The 27,078-nt window shown below is 43.4% G+C and overlaps 1 protein-coding gene across 6 annotated transcripts in view; it reads left to right on the plus strand.

Moving 5' to 3' along the window:
- The window catches only part of COL4A6 (collagen type IV alpha 6 chain), a 185,939-nt gene that overhangs the window by 131,492 nt on the left and 27,369 nt on the right, over positions 1–27,078 (plus strand). For 4 of the 6 annotated variants that reach the window (XM_043522997.1, XM_037908887.2, XM_043522996.1 and 1 more), the window contains 15 exons: positions 629–664; positions 979–1,020; positions 2,257–2,349; positions 4,095–4,148; positions 6,689–6,748; positions 9,228–9,272; positions 10,607–10,660; positions 11,647–11,716; positions 12,506–12,616; positions 13,777–13,926; positions 16,876–16,959; positions 17,186–17,346; positions 18,256–18,435; positions 21,322–21,505; positions 22,745–22,798. In XM_043522997.1, coding sequence (XP_043378932.1) covers positions 629–664; positions 979–1,020; positions 2,257–2,349; positions 4,095–4,148; positions 6,689–6,748; positions 9,228–9,272; positions 10,607–10,660; positions 11,647–11,716; positions 12,506–12,616; positions 13,777–13,926; positions 16,876–16,959; positions 17,186–17,346; positions 18,256–18,435; positions 21,322–21,505; positions 22,745–22,798 — 1,378 coding nt within the window. The remainder of the gene's footprint in view (positions 1–628; positions 665–978; positions 1,021–2,256; positions 2,350–4,094; positions 4,149–6,688; positions 6,749–9,227; positions 9,273–10,606; positions 10,661–11,646; positions 11,717–12,505; positions 12,617–13,776; positions 13,927–16,875; positions 16,960–17,185; positions 17,347–18,255; positions 18,436–21,321; positions 21,506–22,744; positions 22,799–27,078) is intronic. The other 2 variants (XM_043522998.1, XM_007060144.4) reach the window with 1 other exon arrangement.

Raw genomic sequence — 27,078 nt, forward strand, 5'->3', positions numbered from 1 at the left:
TTGGTCACTAAGGCCCAATCCTGCAAACACATGCATGCTTGAATTTATTAATGTGAGTAGTTCCTACTCATGGTAGCAAAAGTTTAAGCATTTGCATGTTTGCATGTTCAGACCTAAGTCCCCATGCAATAACCTGAAAAATCACCTTTGATAGAGATGCATTCAGGAGACTAGAAGACAGTTTCAGTTTGGCTCGTGTAAAAATGCAAAAACTGCAGGACACCTGTGTCATTTTTGTGAAATGAGTTCAATTTGGGCCCATAGATGCTTCAGCTAGGGATGCTGAGGGTGCTACTGCACCCCCTGGCTTGAAGTGGTTTCCATCATACACAGGGTTTATAGTTTGGTTCAATGGCTCTCAGCACCCCCACTGTACAAATTGTTCCAGCACCCCTTTTTGGAGGTGTAGTTTTCTTCAAATTGTTCATTTTAATTTAACACAATGACAATATGCTTTCCTAGCCACTTAAAACCACTGAAGGTCAAGGCCCACTGACGTCAATGGGTCTTGGGTCATCCTCAACTGAGCAACACTTCAAAATTATGTTAAACACCCAGACATTTTTACATAGTTTGCAGCCAAGTTTAAAGTTAAAATAAATAAAATCTTGATCTTGTTCATGTTTAGGGGCCACCGGGTGCAATGGGGCCACCAGGACCAAAAGTGAGTACCTTCCCTTCATGTCTGCTTTTCATACCTGGATACTAAAGAGAGACATTCCAGATTTTTTGCGGGGAGTTTATTATTTTTTATCGTTTCTGTTTTCATCCATTTAAATGTAAATATTGTATACCCTTGGATGAAAGGTGCTAACCCAGGCCAGGATTTAGCAAAGTACTTATGCATGTGATTAAGTCCCACTGAAGTCATATGCTTGGGCACTTTGCTGAATTGTGACCCTAAGTGCTAATTTGTCGTCGTCGTCGTCTTCTTCTTCTTCCTTCTTTATTCATTAATTCTTACTGTTTTTTCCTCAGGGTAACATGGGATTAGGTTTCCAAGGAGAGAAAGGTGCAAAGGTAAGTGGAACGGATTCACTTCTGTAGAGAACTACAAAAATAGTTATCCATAGTCCTACCCGTGCCCACTAGAAATATCCCCTTCAGACATGAGTCCTCAGCTCTGGCATTGAGAAGCTCACTACGCATTGTTATTTTACCCTGTGTTGGTAGTTCTCAGAAGGGGGATAAACAAACAGGAGGTGATTTCCCAAGAAGAATTTCTTCTAGGACACTTACTACCATGGTCAAGAATTCAACCCAGAGATATTTAGAAGACAAAATGGAGTCTGAATAGGAGGAGAGCTAAGATTGCAAAGGGAATGGGGCTAGAGTTTGGGAGGCATTCGTCAAAGCTGGAAAGGCAGTGGTGGATAGAAAGGAGAATGAGAGAAAATTCTTCAATGCCCTGATCCCGCATGATGCTGAGCATCTCCTGCAAGGAAGGACTCCACTGAGAGATGATGGTACCTCGGTACCTATCGGATCTTTATCCTTCATTCCATTCCATTCCATTTCTTAGGTAGCTCTCCTGTTAAATTAAACCCACTTAGCTTGGTGAATATAATGGGTTATATTCTGGACTGACATAAACTCTGTACAGGCCCATTGTCCTCAGTGGGATTTACCTGGCATGCACGCAAGTGCCAATCTAGACCTGCTAGAGCCTCGCAGGGTGAGATTTTTCAAAAGTGCCCAGCATTGGCCTGACTCTGCTCCCATTGTGGCTAGTTGTAAAATCCCTATTTACCTCAATGGGACCAGAGTCAGGCCAACACTAAGTGCTCTTGAAAATCCCACTCTGCCTGGCTGTTGGGAAGTGTGGGGAGTGATTACGTGATTGGAAATGCACTCCTGCACTTCTGGAAACGACTTCTCCTCACATCGTCTGCTTCATGATGTTTTTTGTTTGTTACATCCCAGGCTTTCTAGTTGCCTTGCCTTTCTGTATTTCATTTTCATCTCTTTTGTATCTGGCTTCAGGGTCTTTCCTGTGTATTTTCCTGTTTTTTCGATCACTGGCCTTTCTTTTTCTTACCTGCTTTTTTACTTCACATTACTTTAATACAACGCATTTCGTTCTTGTTAATTTGCAGTCTGACCTTTTGCCTTTCATGGCTAAGCATCCACATCAGCTTTAGTACCTTATCTTGTGCATGCAAGGCCTGAGTTGAGTGGCTTTCAGTGAATCATGGGCCATGCACCTTAGATCTCAGCTGTTCTGCTTCCATTAATATCTTCCCCAATTGTCAACAGGGAGATGTCGGGCTACCTGGCCCTGCAGGTCCCCCACCATCCACTGGGATACTAGAGTTCATGGGATTTCCAAAAGGGAAACCAGGAGCAAAGGTTTGTAAACACAACTCTACTGGAAACAATGCTGAATTGTTGCTTTCCTTGATGCTAAGGCTGAGTGAAGCAGTTAGACAATCCTGGGGCTATTCAAATCCTGCATGGATTGGTTCCTGATGGTGTTTGCAGACTGAACCCTGTGACTTGGTTTGTGAGAGGATAAGAAATGAACTAGTCCCTACAGATTCACTCGGAGGGTCAAAATAGGGCAGCGAGGGGGGAACATTTCCCTCTTCTTCCCATACATGGGTTTTCTCTCTCACTTCAGCCATCTCCAACCCCAGCACGCCTCGGGGATCCTGAAGAAAGATTCTTCAAACTGAAATAATTCTCTGTGTAAAGGAATACCTTTGCATCAAAATAAGCAACAGCCCATTTTCCAAACACTGGGCCTGATTTGTTGCTCATTAAAGTGAATGGAGATACTCCCAGTGACTTCAGTGGACATGGGTGCAGGCCCAGCTTTGGCAATATTTGTCGCATCTTTTTCAGTAATTGGCTACATTTGCTCAGAGTTGAGACACCTGTTGTGGGAAACATACTATTTAATTTCTGTTCCCTTGGGAAAGGCAAACATTAGCAACTTGTCTTGCCCTCCTGTGATTGTTTTGGATTGTAAAACATGGGTTGTTTGCCTGGAGTAAAAATGAAATTTGGTGATTATATCTCAGGGTTTTTTTTGTTTTAAAGCCACCCATTACACAGTCCAAGCTAGCTGTGCTGTATGATTCTGCAGCTCTATGAATGGTTAACTGAGCTAGGATCTAGTTTTTTCAGGTGAAGAAGGACTGATCAATACTTTTCTGCACTACTTTTTAAACTGCCTTAAATCCTTTTGAACTGAAATCTCCAGATGCTTGGCTCAGTTCATTATGGTGGATGAGAGAATCCAAGCCCCTGAGAAAGAGGAGTCTTAAGCCTACCTAAGTTATAAAGCTAAAAAAGTGAATGCACAAAATAAAGAGCTGTCACTCATTTCTGCTGGATCTGTGAACTGCGAAACCACATTAGCCCTAGCAGAAAACCTAATCCTCTCAAAAAAATAAATAAGGAAGAGTGAAGCTGTAGCTTTTTTGTTGTTGTTATGCCACACGTTGGTCGAAAACAATCAGATTCATGTGCTTGATTCTCCTATCCCAGCCAATTATTGAGATATCTGTTTAGCTCATCGGTATTTCTACAAATATAATAAGGATCTGGGATAAATCCTGCAGTCCTTACTCCAGCTCAACTTCCAAGGACTGAGTGAGGGCTGCAGTTTTTGGGCCCTGGATAGTCTCATTTGGGGCCTGATTCTAATCTCACTTCTAACTGTATGTCGGGAGAAACACCCTGTACTCGGTGTGAGTACTCTGGTGTGAGCTCAGACCCAGGCCTTCCTGTTGGAGTTCTCTTTCTCACTGTCTGTAGTGTGATGGTAAGTATAATTGTGAAGATGTGTGTTTGTAAGGCTTGATCCTGCCCAAGCTGATTACCTCCCAGGAGGTGCTGAGCACACTCAACTGCTATCAACTTCCATGATAAATGAGGGTGCTGAGCACTTTGCAGCATTGGCCGTTTGGCTTCGAGTTTCCCTTCCAGCTATGGGCCTCCATCTTATGAAATCATTTGACTGAGGGTGCACTGGGTGACTGTAAAAGGTCCATCTCAATATGCACTTTCAGTGAGCGGGACAAGCCTCTTTTTTTCACCTCATCCCTTTTATGACTCACTCACAGTGTCTGTCCTTTCCTTGTTGGCAGGGTGAGCCAGGCCCTAAAGGATTCCCTGGGATTGGAGGATTACCTGGCCCTATGGTAAGGCTGTTTTTTAAAAAATATTCAATGTTAATAGGCTCTGCGTGCCTCAGTGCATTTGAAAATCCCACTGGGTGCCGATTTCTACCTTTAGGCCCCTCCACACCTTTGAAAATCTGCTGTAAGGCCTGTGGGTTTTGTCCCTCAAGTGGAAATGTATCTGGGTGCTCTTTCTTACGCAGATATTGAGACAGTGGTGCTGCTGTGCAACAGATATTACAGTCACTGAAGTGCTTTAATTTTGTACACTTGATCTGCAGTTTGCAGAGACGCTGAAGATAAAGTCATCACAACCCTTCACATGGCCACTAGATGGCACCATCTCTTAACGTTCCTTTGCTGTTGCAATACACTAAAAACGCTAGAAAATTTGTACTTCAGGCAACTGTTATTCTAAACACAGTGGTTTTTATTAGGCTTCTTAGACACAGGGCTTAAATTCAGCTGGAGCCATCCGGAGCGGAGTTCTGGTAAATATTTTCAAACCCGCGGGCGTCTCAGCGAACCCCATGGGGCAGAAGCCCTGAGACCCCCTGCCCCACAGCTGTTGCCCGGAGTCCCGAATGGGGAAGGGTGTGGCGGGCTCCAGGAAATAGTCTCTGAGAATTTAAGCCCTGCTTGGACATATTCCATTCCTCTCGTTAAGGGAGAGTTTGTGTGTGTGTATATCTCGAGTAGTCCTGTCTGAGTCAATGGGACTGCTCCTGTGTGTAAATTAAAGCATGTGGGAAAGTGTCTGCAGGATTGAAGCCTGAGAAGTTCTTAGCCACTGCAACTCTCACTGAAATCAAGGCTTGGCACATCCCTGGATTTGATCCCTATTGGGGTTTTTTTTCTTTTTGGCGGAGGGAGGAGAAGAGAAGAGGAGTCCTTAAAGCTGTTTTCAAATATTGAATGTGAAACTGCTGTGTCAGTTTCCTTTTACACTATAAACGGACAAATGGGCTCTCTGATTCCTGTATTGAACTGTTATGTGTCAAATTTCAACCAGCTTTTTACATCTAAGAAATAGATTTGAATCTACTTTTTAATGGTGAATGTGATACCAAATTGCAGTCAGAAGGTTCTGCTGTTATAGTTTATAGAATTGACTTTTTTCTATTAAGAGAGGCAGTATAGTCCAATGCATAGTTTGCTAGATTGGGAGTTTGGAGACAAATTCAGTTCCCAATTTTGCCACTGATTTGTGTGATTTTGTGATCTTTAAATTCTCTATGCCTTAGTCTCCTTATCTGTAATTAGAGTTAATGATATTTACCCAGGTTCCTAAAGTGCGTTGAGATTCACAAAGTAGAAGTGCTGGGTAAATGTCAAGTAACATGTTACGATTCATTAAGTTATTGTATTGCTGTAACTTCTGTTCGTGGAATTATTGATGCAGTATCACTGCAAACTTCTTCTCCTTGAGTGAGTCAGTGGGCAGCATTTAACATGGCACTCAGATGATTGCTAATGATCTCTCCTGGCACAGGAATCAGGGAGTAGAAGATTCACCATGGACTCACAGTGCTTCCATTGTCCCTTAAGGTTATACATAGAACTGGTCTGAAAAACTTCAATAGAACAGTTCTCCACTGAAGAATGCAGTTTTGTCTAAATGCTTCATGGAATTGTGTCGATTTACCTGAAATTCCATTTTGGGGGGGAGAGTTCTGACAATCTCAAAACATCCTGCTTCGACATTTAAAAAACAAAACATTTTGTTTTTTCCCTCTCTCTGTTTCAGAATGTATTTCTGTTGTTAAAAAAATCAAAATATTGTGATTGATCCAAAATTAAGCAATTTTGCAGAGAATTTTGACATTTTTTTAGGTTTTGTTCCTAAATGGAAAAATAATCAAATTTCAAGCTATCTAAATCCTCCTGTGACAGAGCTCTGGGCAACAGCTGCTGAGCCAGCCCTCTGGTCCCTGCAACTCTAATTATTTCAGAGCAAACCTCATTAAGAAGAGCTAATTGACGGGCTGAAGAGAACTAAGAGACTAATTAGACCATGAGGCAGATCATACAAAAGGCACAGGAAGGAAGTAGGATGGGAGGAAGCAGAGAGTGGGGGAAAGCGATTATTCTTTCTTGCTTGCCTCTGGAGCTGAGGGCTCCCTAGGTCAATAGGTGTAAGACTGTCTAGTGTACAAAGGTTGGGGAAAACTATTGTAAATAAACTGCACAGTGTGTTTTACCAGAAAAAGGTCTCTGAGCTGTTTGTGGACTTGAGAAGAGGCAGGAGCGAGCAGGGCCGTACTACATCTCCACAAAATGGAATTTCTGTTTTCCATCCAGGTCTAATTATAAGGGAAGGGGGCCCAGGTGGCAGCAGGGTGACTCCTTGTCAACCAGGGTGCTTGCACATACTGCCAGCGGTCTGTGTGGAAGGGTTTTTTTTCCGGGGTTAGGAGGCCCAGTAGAATGTCAACCCAACCTTGCTTCTCTTGTGTATGTTTGCAGAGAGTTGATATACTCACCTCACCTTGGGGCCACATGGCATTTGTCTCCAGATAGATCTGGGAGTTAACATATGTGACTTTGGCTTTTTCCCACAGGGCTTTGGGGGTATCGGAGAAAAAGGAGAAAAGGGGATCCCTGGCTTACCAGGTGGCAGGGTAGGTAACTTTACTGTGGCCTTAAATCCCTGTTCTTGACAGGAGAGGTAAGACTGGAATTTTCAACTTGTTTGTAAAGTCTCTTTATTTGTATTATCTTAGTGCCTGGGAGCCCTAGTCCTGGACCAGGCCCCCACTGTGCGAGACACTGTGCAAACACAGAACAAAAAGATGGTACCTGCCCCAAAGAGCTTACAATCTAAGTGTCAGACACAAGACAACAGATGGGTACAGACAGATAGGTCAGGGGGTTCAAGGAAACAGTGAGACAATATTGGTAAGTCTAATAAGCAGTGGTCACCAACAGCCTGACGGTTGTCATGTTTTTCCACAAGTGTCACACAGCAAAGGAGAATTTTGAGGAGGGATTTGGAGGAGGAAGGTGAGGTAGGTATTGTGGGTGTTACGAGGAGAACCTCCCAAACATGGGAGAAAGCACGAAGGTGCTTGTTTGAAAACATAACAGATGAACAATGGAGGCTGGTGACACAGGCTGATCAAAGACAAGGGTTGACATCTAGACTGCAAATGAGAGATGGTTGGTAGGGTGGGGATAGGCTATGAAGAGCCTTGGAAGTGACAAGTAGCTTATGCTAGATGCCGTAAAGAAGGGGGGCCAGTGGAGGGATGCAAAGAGAGGGATGGCATGGGCCAGGTGACAGGCTGGTAAAATTACCTTTGCAGCAGCATTCCGAACGGACGTGAGCAGATACTGCTACTTGGCCATTCTTATTCTTTAGTCCCGCCTGTTTTCAACCCATTGCAAACCCCATTCCCCTACTTTGCATATCTGCTCATTTATATTTCCAAATGTACATTCAGCTTGACTCTTGAGAACGTGCTCAATCCTCACAAATTCCATCACCAGAGCTTTAATCCATGCTGTAGTCATCTGGGACCGTAACTACAGCAGTCTCCTCCTTGGCCTTACAAATGACAGACCTTTGAGATCAATTCACAAGCAGAAGAAAAGGGCAACTGATATTCACAATGAACAGCCCTATGACCTCCAGTGCTGAACACCTTCTGTGGGGTTTTGCATCCTCTGTTTCAATGGAAGTTAGTAAGAGTTGAGGGGACTCTGCTGGCAGGATAAGGCCCTTTGGGTTCCTTTTCTCATCTGGTCAAGTTTTGGTGCCTTTGCTCCATAGATGTGACCACAGCAGTAGCTCCAAACATAAGAAATGTCATGAGAAAGAAAAATCAACATGCCTCCTTTCTCTTTGATTTTAAATTTTAACAATCCCACATTCCTGTTTTCGCCAATACCCATTGTTTCTTCTTCTCCTAAGAACATAAGCACCAACACATTGTATATTTGTAGTCCCTCTCATACAGGACTCTTTACTCACTAGCCTTCTTTTGTGCAGGCATTGATATTTGAACCCATAGGTTTTTTGCACCTGCAGTTTAGGTCACTTGGATTTGCACCCTGCCATGGATTTAAAAACTGGCTAACTGATAGGTCTCAAAATCTAATCTCCGCATATCAGTCTGTTGGAGATGTGGTTAGCCCGCTGGCCAAGGCACAAACTTAACTCTTCTGGGGTAGCAAGAGTCCAAACTAATAAGTTCCAACAAATAAAAGGTTCTTCTGCCTTTTGGGGCTTCTGTTTAGCCTGCTCTCTGGGCCCTGTTCCCAGCACCTTTCTGGACTACCTTTAAGAGTCTTTCAGACTCTGGTATAGAGCACTTGGCCCCCAGGCTGGTTCCCCTGGTGTACCATTCTCAGACCCTGACTCAGAGCCTTCCACAAGAGCCTGTCCTTTCCCCATGGTTCCTCTCCACATGGCCCTCCTTACTCTCACTCTCTCAGGCTGGGAAGCAGCTAATTAATTTTGGCACAGGTGTGGTTGGCTTTCTCTCCCCTTAAAGGGGCCAATCACCTGTGACCGTGTCCCTTAGTCTGAGAAGTGCTGTTGGTTTGAGAATATATATCTCAAACATGGTACCTGCCAAGAAGACCTGCCCACTCCCCGTCAGGTGACAGTCACACAGCCATCCTTCAGACTGCCATGAACAGCCTGCAGAGATGTGCTTTTCACATACAACATGAAGACCAAAAGGATTCTGCTGCTTTTTGTCCTTCAAAAGTTTGAAATTATTTTTCAAGATAAAAATGATCCATCTCTTAGTTTTATAATGTGAAACTCGACACCAAGGGTTCAGTAAGTTGAGAAACCAGGACTGATTTTGTTTATAAGCACTTCAACTGTGCTAAATATGACAATGGTTACACAAGATGAGACAGCTTTTGGCCTTTATACGATTGAATTCTTCTAGAAATGGCTTTTGATACTCAAGTTGTTTAGGGTGAAATCGTGACCCTTTCACCTTTAGATGTTAAGTTATTAGGAGCAAAATTCACATATTTGTGTGTGTTCATACAGTACCTAGCATATTGTGACCTAAACCTGATTGTGACTTTTGAGTATGAAAGAAAGATAAAGGTTAAATAACACTTATTTTTTTGTTTTAGGGATTTCTGGGATTGGATGGATCTGATGGGTTTCCAGGGAGAAAGGTACCAGGCTTGTTTAATTTTGGAAATACTTTTAACGTCTCAAGAAGTCATCTGAGCGCCTAGGGTCTTCTCCTATTATCCCATCCCCTGTCCTCCTTAATGGGCTCCACATCAATGTCCCTTTCTGGGACATTGAGAGTTGGCCAGAAGAATGTCTAAAAACCAATGTAAGATTTTCTCTCCCTAACCATTTTCCCCACCGGAGGCTTAGAAAGTAACCACCACAGAGATTTGAAACTGTACACTCCCTCCCAGTGTAACCAACTCTCTCACTTTTCCTTTGTCAGGGCCATCAGTTACAGAGTGTCCTGCACCCTGGTGCAAATGGTCAGTGCATTAACTATCTGAAAGGTTGTGAAGGCCCTGGCACCCTCAGTTGTACCAGTGCAATGTGGTCACAGAACAGCTATCATAGCCATTTTTCACCAGCTTATATGCAGGCATTGAACACTAAGATGTTGGCAGGTCCTTGGGGGTGCGGAGGGTTAGGTTGGATCCTCACTGCTTTCTTGTCTGGCCCTGTTTTCACGGTTACTGTATGTGAGAGTATTTCCCAGTATACTTTAAAGTGAATGGTCATGAGACAGAAATGAGTCTTGAGAAGCGGGATTCTGAACCATGCTGTTTATGAGCTGGTCTGTGGCTATCCAGGAATTCAGGATCACAGGCTGGGATAGAACCCAACAGACTTTTCTCTATGAGAATTCCCTTTAAATGCCGCCACAGCTTGGCTTATGACCTACATTGGAGCAGGATTTGATAGTCATTCCAGTAGAGGGCAGCAGGGAATTTTGGTGGCTCTGTATCAGCAGCAGACTTCTCTGAACCATACACAGTCTTACCACACACTACTGGGAAATGGATAGTCAGTGAGATAAGACTTTAAACTTACCTGGTTTAGTGCAAGTGACTTGGGGGAGAAGAGGAGGCAGGAGAGAGAAATTACATACTGGGCACGGTTTGCCGAATGTCCTCTCCCTCACCAACGGTCACAGAAATTCTGTCAGAGCCCTGAGGATGACATCCTGATTTTCCCTACTTCCCTACATTCCACCCCATCACCGCCCCCACCCTTCTAGCTGAGTAGGCCAAGAAAAGTGTCTTTTTGGAACTATGTTCCTCAGTGGCCGTTGAGGGCCGTTGAGGGCCGTTGAGACAGTGCCACTGCAAACTTTTTCTTCCCATGGGCCATTCTTACTACTCCTGCAGACCTCCTGCAGGACAAGATACTGGGATTAAGATTCAAACACAGGTATTGGAGAGCACTAAAACGAGTCCTCCATGGGCCCTCCCTTATTGTTTCATAAGCTAATGTTGTTGTGTTTGTTTTACAGGGTCAGTTTGGTCTTCCTGGTTTTCCTGGGCTGGATGGAGTGCAAGGAATGAAGGTAACTTCTCCAATGGGAACATTAAAGCATTGCTCCTATTACAGAATTTGTCATTACTCCAGTCAAATCTCTTTCTTTCTTCTGTATCATTGTGATGTTTTCTTTAATGTCACTTCTCCATCTGTTTCATTGTCAGGGTACTAAATTGGTGGTTATGGTTTTCTGGTGAACCCTCATATTTTAATTGCCTTATCTGAGTTGTCCTGATAATACTACGTTTTGTGTGTGATAGCTGTATGCTTCCTAGCTGGAGAGAAATGGGAGTACAGTCCCTTCCATATCCTTCAGTCTACCCCAGTGAATCTTTGCTATAGAAGGAGTAGAGATACTGGTCTACTCTCAGAGCACTATTGCTGGAAGAGACAACAAAACAACATTTCATCAGCAGGCACCATCAGGGCATTAGTGATGAGATGCAGGATGACATTGCCAACTCTTGATTATTTTAGTTGGGTGAAGTCACGTATGGCTGGAGGCTGGCATGCCGCACAAAGCTCAAGTTACTAAACTTCAGGGCTGAAGGGCCTGTAGATAATGACGGGTATGGGTGACTGAGACCTGCATGTATTAACAACCACTCACCTGGTCTTTTGCCAAGGGGTTGTACAGAACAGGGTGAGCAGGGATGTAAACCTGACATTGGTCCATATGTTGGCTTGATAAATGATGTTTTGTGAACACGGTACAAGGCTGCCAGTGCTCTCTCCGGAGCTAGCAAAATGCGGGCAAGTAAGGGATAAAAGCACCTTTCTGTGGACAGCCATTAGTTTCATCATACAAGTATAGGTCATGCATGCAGAGATCATTAGGAAGAACAGAAGAGCAAAGGGAATAATTCATTAAAACAAGGAACCCTTGTTACATCAGGGAACTACTATTAACTTCGCCACTAAAGCAGATCCTTGCATAGTAACAGGCACTCTTTCTTCCCTGCTTTCTGGTCTTTAAAGAACTTGAAAACAATATGAATCTGTTTAAATTTACAGGGTGAATTAGGTGAAATGGGTCCTCCAGGCCCTCTTATTTCTCTCGATAGAGAAGATGGACTCATCTCAGGTAACTCCTTAGATTTTGTTTTGCAAAGTAATTTTAAATGCACCTATTTTAATCCAAGTTATGTGCTTCTTATTCTTTTATGTTAATACAAATTTTCTTATCAACTCACCAGCACTGTTCAGTGGGCCAAATTCATCCCTGTTGTAATTACATTGACTTAGTGGTATTACTATAGGGATAAATTTGGCCAAGTGTGTGCAGCCTCAGAGTTTTCCATATATCTGCAACTCTCCCAATTAAATACAATGCTATGTGAATACAGGCGGAGTGATATGTTTAGAGCATCAGTGATTGACTGTGTTAGCATGGTCCTGTGTATCTGGAGCTCAGAAAAATATATACCACCCCTAGGGCTTATTTCAGTGTAACAATGCTATTAAGAGAAAACTCCCCCTTTTCTCTCTTGCAAATAAATAAGTTGAATACCTCTTTAGTATTCCAACTCACTCGCTGTTGCTGGATATTATTGAGGAGAATAGTGTAGTAAATTCCAGGGCTGAATTAGGCATGGGGGAGAACAACATCTGCAGTTCCATTGGTGAGGGCAGAAATAACACAGGCTGGCTTCTGGATATAGTGCTTTGGGGCATAAGATGATCACTACCTGGGGACAGGGAGAAATTTCTGCCTGTGTTATTGTATTGGATGAATAGGTACATTAAAAAGGGGCCTGCACCTTTTGCTAGCACAGAGCAATGGCCAATGTGGGAGACAGGGGAGCAGACTACATGTACTCTTTCTGCAGGGTCATTCTTAAATTTTTCTCCTTTTAATATTTTTGTCCAATAGGTTTGCCAGGAGATCCCGGGATTCCAGGGACTCCAGGCCCTCGAGGAGATGAAGGGATTGTTGGTTTACCAGGCCTTCCTGGCACCCGAGGTCTCTCAGCTCTTGATCGAGGTAAAACATTTGCTAATATGAGTTCAGAGTAAGCTGTTAGCATGCTGTTTGTCCACATGTTTGTAGCTGTCTTTGCTTATATATCGACGCAATGAATTGATCAGCTGTTGATTCACTTATTAACGGAGGTGCTGAAATCCCCACTTCAGGCATTGCAGCATGCGTAACTTCACTTAAGCAGCCTTGGTGATACACTCTGCCAAGCGCAATAGCTAGAACATTGTAACCTGTGTGAGGAATAGTATTTTATATGAAAACAATTTAATTCAGAGTTAGAGACAGATAACCTGGGAGAACCAATATCTATCCTTTTTCTCATTTGCCATGCAAGACACACAGGATTTGATTTGATACCCTCTGAAGTCATTGACATTGACTTAAGCAGGAGCAGGATCAAGCCCATAGCAATTAGGGCATATCTTAGTGCACATGCTGTGAATATGCAACACAGCTGTGTTCGTGGCCTTTCTGTGTTTGTGAGTTCCCTGACGAATGAGTTTGCTGGCAGTTTTGTTCACAGAAATGGAGAACTCTAAATAAATACTAGAAAATCTATTAAAAATGACTTTTGAGTGTAAATACTCACCCTGGAAACCGAAGCTAAGAGATGGGTGAGCTAATCATGGTATCAAAACAATCTGGTGTGTCCAGTCAAAAGTAATCAATATAACCTGAATTTCACACATTGAACACTTGCCCTCAAATGATCTACAGATTGAGAATTATTTGTCAAATTATTTTGCTCCATGGACAATTTGCAAATAGGAAAAAAAGTCTATATTTGTCAAATTATCCACTATACATTATTCACTCATTAACAGTAATATAGCTTTTATATTGTGCTTCACATTTTCAGAATATATCATTAGCTTGCTTAATTATTTATGCTCACTAACCAAAGTGACTTAACTGAGGCTCTGCACTAATGCAGTATTTTCGCTGGCCTAGGCAGCTGCCTTTTATAATAGTAAAAAAAAGTGTGACTCTCAAAGATGGCTATTATTAATAGTCTTCCCTTTATGTGCAATGATAAGACTTCCTGAATGAACATAATATCAACCCAATGTGCAGTGGTAATCTTCATAAAATGAAAAATATCTGGATCCACATGCTGCTGGAGAGTTGGCTAACTACATAGTATATGCCTGTGTTCTCTTTAGGGGCACCAGGTCTCATGGGATTTCCAGGTATTCCAGGTATTACTGGTGAACCAGGAGACCAAGGGAGAGCAACAGTTGGATTACCAGGCACTCCAGGCATAGGTGGTTTACCGGGTATGCCAGGACCTCCAGGACTGCCTGGTCCAGCACGTATGTAAACTTCTTAGACCTGCTTTTGTACAGGATTGAAATATAAACAGACCTAATAATATTTTGGGGTGCTCTCTCTCTCTCTCTCTCTCTATTTATATATATATGTATATTTTTTACCATTGAAAAATATGCATCTGTCTATATTAAGTACTTATATGGCCCCTCATGAGCACTATATGTGAGTGCTCACAATCTGTAAAGTATTGATCCTCATAACACCCTGGGAGGTAGGGAAGTGCTATTATGCCCATTTTACAGGTGAGGAACTGAGACAGAGAGAGACTAAGTAACTTGCCCATGGTCACGCTGGAAATCTGTGCCAGAGCGAGGAGTTGAATCTGGGATTCCCAAATCCTAGGCTAGCGCCCTAATCACTGGCCCAAGAAACAGAAGAAGTGGGGTATCAAACCTGGGGCCTCATACATGCAAGGCATGTGCTCTAGCACTAAGCTACATGCCTCAGTTACATGAAGAGCACATACTCTAGCATTGATCTACGTTCCCCATGTACAGTAAAACACCAGCTCTGTCTACTCAGTTTGGATTATTTCATTGACTAATCAGACTAACCAGGATGGGCAAGGATGGTGTCCCTAGCCTTTGTTTGCCAGAAGTTGGGAATGGGCAACAGGGGATGGATCACTTGATGATTACCTGTTCTGTTCATTCCCTATGGGGCACCTGGCATTGGCCACTGTCGGAAGACAGGACACTGAGCTAGATGGACCATTGGTCTGACCCAGTAGGGCCGTTCTTATATTCTTATGTTTTTATGTAGTGATCTTGCATTCTAGAGCACTGCCTTGTATGCTGGGTAAGGAATTTGGTGTTTTGTGCTGATGACCTGTCTTCCTCTTGATAAAGCTGAACTTTCAGGATATGAGGCTGACTTGAATAATCCAGCCAATGAAAATGTGATGGGTATTATGTTGTCCCTCAGTCTGTTGACATGGTATTGTCTGACAGTATTAAGTCAATGGGGAAGGCACAACCACTCCCTTATCAATAATTGATTCAGTTGAATATGTAGAATTAGGCCCTTTTACTGCTGCTAAAAAGTTCGTACCTTTTTGCAGCAGTTTTGTTTTATTTGTTTGAATAGACGATTAGGAAGGTGTGTGCTGTTCAGTACAGGCAGTACCTCAGACCTAATGGGGTCTTTTAAAATGGCTTTACTGGATCTACTTAAAGCCAGGCCTGCCAATCACTTAATGTCAGACGAGGCTGAATTTTGTTCTAAAACAGAGGCGGGCAAACTACGGCCCACGGGCCACATCCAGCTCCCAAATGTTTTAATCTGGGCCTCGAGCTCCCGCCGGGAAGTGGGGACTGGGACTTCCCCCGCTCTGGCACTCCAGCTGGGGAGCAGGGTTGGGGTCTTGCCCCACTCCGCACGGCTCCCGGAAGCAGTGGCGTGTCCCTCCTCCGGCTCCTACGCGTAGGGGCAGCCAGGGGGCTCCGCACACTGCCCCGACCCCAAGTGCCGCCCTCGCAGCTCCCATTGGCCAGGAACCACAGCCAATGGGAGTTGCAGGGGCGGCGCCTGCAGACGGGGCAGTGGGCAGAGTCATCGGATCGCGCCTCTGCATAGGAACTGGAGGGAGAACATGCTGCTGTTTCTGGGAGCTGCTTGAGGTAAGCGCCGCCCGGAGTCTGTCCCCTTACCCCCTCCCCTGCCCCAACCCCATGCCCCAGCCCTGATCCCCCTCCCGCCCTCCAAACCCCGCGATCCCAGCCCGGAGCATCCTCCTGCACCCCAACCCCCTCATCCCCAGTCTCATCCCAGAGCCTGCACCCCCTCCCACACCCCAACCCCCAATTTTGAGAGCATTCATGGCCTGCCATACAATTTCCATACCCAGACATGGCCCTCGGGCCAAAAAGTTTGTCCACCCCTGTTCTAAAACCAAGTTTGTGTGGAAAGGATTTTAACCGTAGTATTTTCAAATCAATTTTCCCCTCTGTTTTCACTTTAACCCAAGTTCCACTCTCTTCTCCTACATGCAGATCAATGTAGGGAATAATCCTGCTGTGATGGGGAGGAAGTAGGGGGGAGGGAGCAGATCGTTTTCATCTCTAACTTCAGTAAGCCAATTTGCCTTCCAGTCTCTTAGTTATTTTAAAATAAACTCCTGGGCCCAGCACACTGGCAAAGTAACTGGGAGAGAGGCTGGGGAGCTCTGCAGGGGACAGGCAGCTGGGGTGGGGTGGAGGATGCAGTACTTCACACCAGCAGCAGAGCCATTGTACAAACACTAGGTAACCCTGATAGCTCCTGTTCCCGTAGGCCACAAGAGCGCAATGACAGTGGAACTGCATAGTCACAAATCCATTGATTTGCCCCCCTTTCAACTGCTCTCCCCTCCTCCTTAAAAACCCTGTGCATTGGGGTGCAGGGAGTTCCCATAAAGTATGGCTTCCCAGGGCACATAGGATACAGCCCTCTCTGAAGGGTCCCAGCATCCTGCCTTCTCGGTACAGTGAAACCCCAGGAGTTCTACAACATCAGGTCCCAGTGTGGAAATGGAGGCTGGGGGAGGCAAGGTTTGACCTAAATAATTTTCACTCTTCTCCAGAACCTCTCAGTTTCACCTTGGTTTGGTCTTGTGCCGGTTGTTTAGTTTTTGAAATAAGAAGCGTACCTGGCAGACCAAGAGAAAAGGAAAACCCCAGAGTATTAATACTGTGGGCTTCTTCTGCTGGTCTCTGTGGTACCCTACCAAGCCAAAGCAAACTTAACATGGACCACATTACGATACTGGGCCACATTCTGTTCTTCATGGAACTGAAATCAGTGCAGTCGCATCCACTTATACCAGGACTCAGTATGGCTCCAGGCCATCTGCCCAAAGTAGCTGTTGTTGTGGCTGGCTAATGGAGCTGAATGAAATTTAGACTTCCCGTGCCTTTGCTGATATCCTTTCCTCCCTGTCTTTCTATGTGAAGAAATCCTCAATGGAGAACCTGGAGAACCAGGAAGACCTGGACAACGGGGGCCACCAGGAGTTTTGGGACTAAAAGGGACCAAAGGTGAAATTTACCTTAACTTTCCTACCTTGCGGCTTGCATCATCATTGAAACATGTGCAAAGTAGTGTGAAATGCTACCCAGCCAGAATGGCTTTACACTCACTTTGCTCATTTTGTACTCACCGATGACACCAAGTGCAAAGCAGTGTGCGGAGGTTCAGGCAATGGAGGTCCAATTATCTGTTTCCACAGTGCTGACAAAGACTCTCTTTCACTCTGTTTTCCAGGGGATCCAGGTGATTGTGCTTGTGATGGAGGAGTCACAGGAGCTGGACCAAAAGGTGCACCAGGCCCTCTGGGTCCACCAGGAAGCCCTGGTGAACCTGGGTTTAAGGGTTCTAGTGGAGATCCTGGCAGTGTGGGTGCACAAGGGCTGCGAGGGCCTCCGGTAAGTCAGGATAGGATTTCTTCAGTCTCCGCCGGTTAAAGGAAAAAGCGTTGTGCTCGAGCCATTGGCCAAAATTGTCTAAATTGAAACCTGAAGGATTTTTTTTTTTTATGATTGTTTCTGATTGGTTGGATAAAAAGGCAAAAAACAATTTGTAGGAATAAGGTAAAAGCCCAGAAATGTCATCAATGCAAGGTGTTTGAGAGAGAAGGTGGGTGAGGTAATCTCTTTTATGAACCACCTCCTGTTGGTCAGAGCTCTCTATGTAAGCTCAAAAGCTGGTCTCTCTGCCCACCTGAAAGTGGGCCAGTAAAAGAGATTACCTCCCCCACTGTGTCTCTCTTTTGTCCTGAGACCAGCATGCCAACAACACCACCGCATGCACCAATGCAAGGTAGTCATTCTGAGAACTCATTTGTCAGACTTTTAGTCACCATAGGGCTAAACAGCTCTAGTCAAGTGGGAAGTAATGAGTATTGGGTTATGGGCTCTCTCTGGGCCAGAGGTTGGTATGGAAATGAGAAATACATTTGGATGAAGAAAAGATAGAGAGTAAAATGGTGATCTCTTTACATGTTGGTGGCAGTAACAGTAAGTGGGCTCTCTGATGCAGTTCTTCCCTAGCTGCTGCTGTAATGCCATTTTTAAGTTGAGCTTTTATTTAAAAAAAAAGAAGAGTGAGATTTTCAAAGTGCTGAGCGTAGGCCATCTGTGAGGACTTTTGAAAATCCCCCTCTAAATGTTTCAGAATAGTCGTGTCAGCTTCAGTGAGCTCTATGCATTTGTTGTTAATTTATTATGTAAATATTTTATCTGTCATTAATTTTTTTCCTGCTCTTGAAGACTTCTGTGGAGTGAAGGCCTTTCCATGCATGTTCATGTATCTCTTTTATCTCTTTCTGCCTGCAGGCTTCACCTGGTCAACCAGGTTCTCCAGGCCGTAAGGGAGAAAAAGGAGATCCATCTTTTGCAAGAGGCAGAGGTCTCCATGGGGATCCTGGTGCAACAGGAGCCAGAGGGCCTTCTGGCATCCCAGGAACTCCTGGCAGAGATGGATTCCCAGGTTTACCAGGCCAGCCAGGTCCTCCGGTGAGTTTATACTTATGCAACAAAAATAAGAGTGCTTCAAAATTGTAATTGTAAGAAGGAAAAATGATAGTAAAATGGCTGATTCGTTAGTCGCGATTAGGCCTGCTTTAAGTGTCCAGAGATCTAAAGCTGTGCCTTGTATTCATAAACTGACACTCTGTGGATAGACTCTTATTTCATGTCATCCTAACAAGACAGAAATTTCATAGTTTCATGGAGTTTAAGGCCAGAAGGGACCATTAGATCATCTAGACTGATCTCCTGTGTAAATTTTACTTGGATACCCCTATATTGAACCCCGTGATTTTAGTTAGACTAAAATATTTCAGTCCTAAGGAAACTAAACTGTTGTGTGCCACAGGCAGAGGACAAGAGAGACCCAAGTGCCGAGGCCCCTCCAATGGCAGGGAATTAATTAGATGGACAAATGATGGTGGCAAGCACTGCTTGTATATGTATAAAGGAAAGTGCAATTCACAAATCCTGGGCTTGGTTTCCCACAGCAGCAGAATCTTCTCTAACCCTTCAACCACATTGGCATGATGCCACAGCATCATTTGTGACCATCAGCATCGCACAGGCTAACGACATTCCATCAAGCTGGTGGTGTTTTGAACAAGTCAAAGCAATTAGAATAAAGGGCCCTCTCACACTTCTTACTCAGAGGATGACAAATCTGGAGCAAGAGTAATGTGCTATAAGAATTCCAGTGCTTCGTCTGGCCCAGGGTTTGGGTAAACTGCCCCAAAATACTGACAGCTCTTGGTTGCCTTTACGAGTTAAAAGACAAAGATTTCTGTGCTCTCTTCTAAGGACTTGTCTTTGCTACAGTTTGCAATCCTCTTTTAACACATGGTAACTAATATGACCTATCATAAACTATAGCGGAGAGAAGGAACAGAAATGCATTTAATAATAGTCCTCTTCAATCGGCCAGTTAAGGTTTGTGTACACTACAGACTGCAATAATGTTTTCACATGTCAGCTAACACCACAGTAAACTCTAGGGCACATGAGCTCTAAGTTGATTTATTAAGTCAATTTCTTAGTCTTCAGAATCTTTCAGGCACTGCTCCCATGGGAGAATGAGTGGAGCCAGAGGGTAAAGATTACAAAGCAGGAGTCATATATGAGTTGGAATTTGAAGTGCCCAGCTGGATGATTACTGTAATATTTACACTTACGTGCAGCTGAGCAGTGCTAAGCAGGACACTTTGTTAAGGAAAATCTATTCCAAAGGCTCTCGCCGTCTGAACAGGAATTTCTCTCTCCTTCAAGATTAATAATAGCCCCTCAACACATCTCTGATTACACAATCATAAGATAAACTATAGGTAAAGTCTGAGAGAGAGAGAGAATTCTCAAGCGACAGGCACTACTTTCATTTTAAGATTTGTTCTTTTTAAAAACAAAAGATACTATCGACCAAATTTTAAGAGTCGAATACTAAAACAGAAAAAGCTGACCGTGAACGTTTTAAGCAGAAAGATACAGGCAAACGTGTAATATTTATATTTTGGCAAATATAATGTATAATGCAGTGGTTTAAGTAGAGTTTCCTGCATTTGAAAAGATTGTGAGCATTAAATTTACAAGATTTCCATATACTTTATCCATAGAATCATAGAATATCAGGGTTGGAAGGGACCTCAGGAGGTCATCTAGTCCAACCCCCTGCTCAAAGCAGGACCGATCCCCAATTAAATCATCCCAGCCAGGGCTTTGTCAAGCCTGACCTTAAAAACTTCTAAGGAAGGAGATTTCACCACCTCCCTAGGTAACACATTCCAGTGTTTCACCACCCTCCTAGTGAAAAAGTTTTTCCTAATATCCAACCTAAATCTTCCCCACTGCAACTTGAGACCATTACTCCTTGTTCTGTCATCTGCTACCACTGAGAACAGTCTAGAGCCATCCTCTTTGGAACCCCCTTTCAGGTAGTTGAAAATAGCTATCAAATCCTCCCTCATTCTTCTCTTCCGTAGACTAAACATCCCCAGTTCCCTCACCCTCTCCTCATAACTCAAGTGTTCCAGCCCCCTAATCGTTTTTGTTGCCCTCCGCTGGACTCTTTCCAATTTTTCCACATCCTTCTTGTAGTGTGGGGCCCAAAACTGGACACAGTACTCCAGATGAGGCCTCACCAATGTCGAATAGAGGGGAACGATCACGTCCCTCGATCTGCTGGCAATGCCCCTACTTATACATCCCAAAATGCCATTGGCCTTCTTGGCAACAAGGGCACACTGTTGACTCATATCCAGCTTCTCGTTCACTGTAACCCCTAGGTCCTTTTCTGCAGAACTGCTGCTGAGCCATTCGGTCCCTAGTCTGTATCCGTGCATTGGATTCTTCCGTCCTAAGTGCAGGACTCTGCACTTGTCCTTGTTGAACCTCATCAGATTTCTTTTGGCTCCAATTTGTCTAGGTCCCTCTGTATCCTATCCCTACCCTCCAGCGTATCTACCTCTCCTCCCAGTTTAGTGTCATCTGCAAACTTGCTGAGGGTGCAGTCCACACCATCCTCCAGATCATTTATGAAGATATTGAACAAAACCGGCCCCAGGACCGACCCTTGGGGCACTCCACTTGATACCAGCTGCCAACTAGACATGGAGCCACTGATCACTACCCGTTGAGCCCAACAATCTAGCTAGCTTTCTATCCACCTTATAGTCCAATCCACCCGCATAATCCAACACATTTGAAACTTGCTGCTAAGAATTTAGGCTGGAGCCTTCTCCACTAGCATCACAGTGTCCAATAGAATCACTTAGAGCAGCGCAAAACCCAACAACATTTTGGTACACTTGTCAAAACTGTGGCAATGTGCAATTGTTCCAGGTTCTCTTGGTTCTCAGCTGTAACTGTCTTTGCTATATGTAGGGTGATGTTGGACTAGGCTTTCCAGGCGAAAAAGGCCTGCCAGGATTACCTGGCTCCAAGGGCCGGCGTGGGGAGAGCGGTCTTCCTGGCATTGGTTTCCCAGGTCCTAGTGGAGTTCGCGGCCCTCCAGGTGACCCAGGAATGGATGGTTTTCCAGGACAACCAGGTCTTCCAGGTCCTCCAGGTAGGCTTGTTAGGGACTACTGTCATTCTGAAAAGCTGCAATGCCCCTAAAAACCAGCCAACCAAAGAAATACTCCACTTCATAATGGGATCCTAGTATTTTCAAAGCAGAAAACTAGATGTCTATTTTTAAATTATTTGTGGATAGTCTATAGGCAGGTCAGACCTGATCCTGCAGTCCTCACTCACCCACATAATCCTGCTGAAATCAATGAGATTACTTACAAGAGTGTGGACTACTCATGCCAGTAAGGGGTGCAGGATGGGGCTACTGACAATAGCTAATTTTATAGCTAGTAGCAAACCTAAGGTGATTTTCTGCTAGGGAAGTGGTTAAGATGAAAAAGCTTTAGATAAAGAAAGGCATAAAAATTAGAGCTACATATAATAAAATATGTGCAAGACTCAGGGACTGGGAACTTCTCATGGTAACCAAACACCGGGATCAGTTTTGACTGATTTCACTAGGTCCTGCCTATATTTAGCTGGTGGTACGCTACTAATGAGTGTGTTGCAAGTTCCGCTCTGTGCCAATTTACAGAAGATATGAGTTGCTAGACCCTGGCTACAGAGCTCTTTAGCTCAAGCTGAAGAAGTTGATGCTTTTAGCTCTGGCGGTTCCCCGGTTCAGTCCCTGCTGAGTCAGCCAAAATAGCAGACATGACATGTGCAGCTTGAGAACGGTTGCAGGGCCGATGTAGTATTCGTTTGATAGAGTTGATATGACCATATAGAGCTAGGTACACTTAATGACAAGTGAAGAATCCAGTAAATCTGGGCTTTATAGGTGATATTTCAGATATGCTAGAGTCTGGAAAATGGTTTCACCACCAAACTATTGCACATAAATATTCCCTATGTCTAGATTTTAAAGCTGGCATATTAAGGGGATTTTAACAAAAGCAATATCTTTCCTTTTCTGCTGCTGCTTTTTATTGTGTTTTCCACCTTGTTCGTGTATATTTAACCTTCTGTATTTGCAATGCTTGCACTATTAGTAATACAACTAAATATATTCACAGACATAATATTTTCCCCAAAACCCTAGTCACTGCTCAAATGACATTGAACTGAATTCAGTTATTCTTCTGACTCTCAGTATGAAACCAGACATGTCTACAATGTACACAAAGGAAAATGTCTGTGAGCATGTTTGGCCTATTGGTTAAAAAAAGATGCTTTCGATCGTGTGGGTTTTCTGACATGGTTTAACCTGTGCTCCTTTGCTTGGCTGGTATAGGTGACTGCTGCTGCGGTGAGAAGGTTGGTAAAGGAGTCTTAGACACAGAGGGAGGTGAGAGCTAGGCCTTAGTGGTTGCAAGAATAGCAATGGGAAGAGTCCCCATTCTTCCCATCATTGCACAGACCCCCGGAATGGCATGTTACAAAGCACCGGTGTTGCATTTGGTTGTTGTAATGGGCTGATTTATAATGGCCAACACTGACATCCCATTGGAACTTTCTACATATGCCTTTTCCTGACTCATGCCGTGCTAAATGCTAAAAGCTCTGCTAACCTATAGTATGTATATATAGCTTGCTTATTAAAACATCTCTTACAAGGGCTGCTAAATCCAGATTGCATCATCAGATAACTAGAGGGAATATGCTTCATGCACTGACATTCACAGTCTCATGAATACTGGGTATCAAATAGGATGCATCATAAGTCAACACATTATGTGAGTGTTACATCAAAGCCTCGCTAACAATGAATGGCTTTTTTTGTAGAAGAGCATCTATAATCAGAGAACGTAGATGAGTGTGAGTAAGTCATTAGCCAACTCAATTTACACCTGCACAGATATTTGTGAGAAAACTGTGAGAAAACCATCTCTCTAATACTTGGAAATCATTGCATTTCTTAAAAAACACTTTTGATGTATTAAGCTTCATCTAACATTAAAGAAATCTGCTTGGTCAGAAGAAATAATTGCTGTTTACACTGCACTTATTGGAAGGTTTTATGATGAAGACCAGAGAACATTTTAAAGAGAGACATTGACCTACTGAAATTATCTTGCCAAAGGCAACATCAAGGAATTTTGCCTAAGACCACACAAAATGCAGTTACAGTAGATCAGATTAAAATTCTCATTTAAAAAATAAATGCTGTATTAGGACCTATTCATGCAAACCTTCTTGCATGTGCTGAATTCCTACTCAAGTGAGTAGTCACACTGATTTTCCTTGAGTTGCCTTCAACTGATATCTGTGACCAGTGGATAGTGTTAGAACAATACTTCTGCACAGTTAGCGAGCACTATTATGAAATTGCTCAGAAGTGCTATTGGATTACCCATTTTGTGCCATTGTTGCAATTCCCAGCAGCCTCTCGCTATGTTTTCACAATTGACTTTTTCCCCTGGCCTTTGGAGGCCATTGTGAGAATATAGGGCATTAAGTAGCTGGTGGGCACTAAGCCTTGGTTACTTCATTGTGCTACAAGACCCCAGGAATATGTGAAAACCATTTCTTTAGCGTATTACCATTGCCCTTCAATTGCTCCACAAATACAATTCCCATTGTGCTACCACTCTAGTGCTGGCTAGTTACATAAAGTATTGAATAGTGTCATTTTCTGGACATTCACTTAAGCAGGCTCTTAAAAAAATGTGTTTGAATATAAAAATGTTAATTAAACTGCCCTCTCTGAGCTGGTTGACGGATTGGACATCCCCTTTTTGAAAAATGGCATTCTACACAATGCTGTGATTGTGGAGGGATTATCGGAGATGGATTTTAAAACATTCAGTGTCAGGCTCAGGAATGCAGAATGCCAGGATCTGAGCTAAGAAATCACATCTTTAAGTGTTGCTACCCTCTGAACAGTTAAAGTAATCTCCTCTAAATGTACCTATAGGTAGGCAGCAAACTGAACGTTAACATTCTGAAACCTAAGAACTTGTTTCTCACATCTCTCTACCTCTGAACATAAATTAGACTGGTGAATGTTTTATTGTATTTATCTATTTTGATGCTCCTTGCTTTAAGTCTAAAATGCAGGATTTAAAGCTGAGCTGTGGTACCATCTAGAAAGAGCAGTGGTTGGTTTTAAGACAGAATCAGTATGCAAGTGTTGTTGCAAAGTTTTGTATGTGTGTTATTCAGGGGGTTAGTCACTTAGAAATTCATTCTGTTATCAACTAATGCCCCGCATCAAGGTAAAAGTAATGAACTTGAACACTGACCTTTGGTCTTCCAGTATCAAAGCAGAACATCTCCTGTTGTTTCTTCTAGTAGTTGCCCAGCAGTGTCAAAACTCAAGTACATTAGAGCCCTAGGGGGTTTCCACCTCCACACACCCCTTCCCCTTTCCCCCTCCCCCCGACCCCGGCTCCTGCACCTTCAGCTTCTTATCTCATTAGCTGAGGTTAAGGCTGCCAGCAGCCCTGATTAACTAGAATTTGTGATTTGGGTCTTTTCTTTCCTCTCCCCCGCTGCCCCATCTTGTGATCACATGAATCAGAATCACAAAATCATTGAATTTTGAGTTGGGGGCAGAATCTAGAGGTGGGGAGTGGAAAAGGGTCACCCAGTCTGGAACTCTCATGAGATAAGCTGCTCTCACAAGACCTTTGCCAGTTTTACTGGAATCTCTTGAGAACAGCCCACAAGGTTTTGATGCCATTGATTGAATCCTAACCCTAGCTCTGATTCAGCCTCAAAACTAAATGGAATCCATACACCACCTTCTTAGCCCATCAATAAAAAAGACCTCTTATGTCATTTAATCTTTCTTTTGGCCATTGCCTCATCCCCCATGGGTTCCCTATTCCTGCTGTTGATTAAAATCAGAAGAAGTGAGCCATATTGATTATCTCTGGTATAACTCTATTGTCTTCATTGGATTGACACCAGGAATGATTTTATCTCAGTGTCTTTTATTGCTAAAACTCAGAAGCCATCTGAGAATTGCCATTATTTGAAAGTGTCGTTTAAAAAATGAAGTCTTAGGCTCACGCTATCCCACTGTCAGTAAAAGATCTAGACTTACTTTTCCTGGTCCACTCATTACGTCTGACAGCAGCAGAAATGCAGCCGAGATTGGAGTGCCTTGCCTGGTGATGCAGCCCATGTGTTGGGCTGGAATATCAGGTTGGGAGTGGGAATTGGGTGGCAAGCTCTTGCAGAATTAGTTGTAAAAAACAAGAAGCAGCTAATCCACAATTGCTGATTGGTTAATCACTGAACCTGCAGAAAAAATTGCACCAGATTTTAATGGCCCAGTATTAGTAATCAGTGGAGTAACTAACTATTTAACTTTTTGTATAGAAATACTCCAAAAGGGGAGGGGCAGGAAAAAGTCCCCCTTCCTCCCCCTCAAAAATATGGTCTTAACCTAACTCTAAGGATCAGTTCTGATGTGACATTGATTCAGATAAAATATATTTTTTAATCCTTTAGGGTTTCGTTTTTTGGAGGTTAATTTATTCTAGGAGTTTTTAGGCCAAGCCTGCTCTAATAGTGTAGGCCCTAACCCTGCAGTCCTTTTACTTAACCAAATGCCTATTGAAGAAAGTGGGATCTATTTCTTAATATAAAGGGACCGCAGGATTGGACTCCCTAGTTAGTAATCTCAGCAGTCGTGTTGTTAGCATTACTGTATCCATGGTGTGTCAAATTGCCAGAGTCTGACAAAGGTGAACATTGCAGACATAAGAGATTTATCAAATAAATTTGATAGTCTGATGGCTCTGATAACGCCACTCAGACCTCATCCCACTGATAAGTTAGATACTTTCGTTTCTCATAGAAGGAACACAATGAGCTGTACAACCACCGATTCCTATTTGCTGCTTGTACACTAACAACTAAGCCGTGTGGTTACTTTTCAGACTGATGGACTATAGAAGAATTGGTTGGAGAAAAAGCAGAATTAAAAACAAATACACTCATGCACACACAAAACTCTAGTGTAAACCTGTGGAAGGACCCAGCAGAAAGCACAAACACGGGGACAGTCAAGAAGGGCCAAGATTTTTAAAAATGAGTGCCTAAATTTTGCTTCCTACATTGATTTTTGTCATTGAATAAATTACTTGAGTTTTCAAAAGTTCTGGGCACCCACTAGCTCCCCCAATGTAAGCTGACTCAGTACTTAGACTGTACACTCCTTGGGGCTGGGACTGTCTTTTCAATCTGTTTTTACAGTGCTAAGCACAGTGCAGCCCTGATCCTTGACTGGGGCTCTTGAGTGTTACCATAATACAAATAATAAATAGCAGTTCTTATGTTCTTGTTTTCAGTTCTCATCACCATTTAACAGGTGGGGATACAAACCCGGTCACACAGTGAGTCACAGTCAGGGCTGGGATTAGAAAATAAATTGAACTCGCAGTCTTGTGCTCTAGCCACTAGCCCACACTTCCTCTCTTTAGTTTAGCGTCAGTAAACTTAGAACATCAACAACGTTAGCCAGGACCGTCCCACAAGGCATTAGATTTTGTTACCCTGTGGCAGATGTGAATGTGCATTACATGTAGTGATTTGCAGTGCATAGGTTCACTCATCATTGCACATAATTTAGTCTGGACATTCAATGTTCTCATCATAACCAGCTAACTACAAGGG

This window comes from Chelonia mydas, chromosome 9 (assembly GCF_015237465.2).
Source record: "Chelonia mydas isolate rCheMyd1 chromosome 9, rCheMyd1.pri.v2, whole genome shotgun sequence".
In the NCBI taxonomy this organism is placed as follows: Eukaryota; Metazoa; Chordata; order Testudines; family Cheloniidae; genus Chelonia; species Chelonia mydas.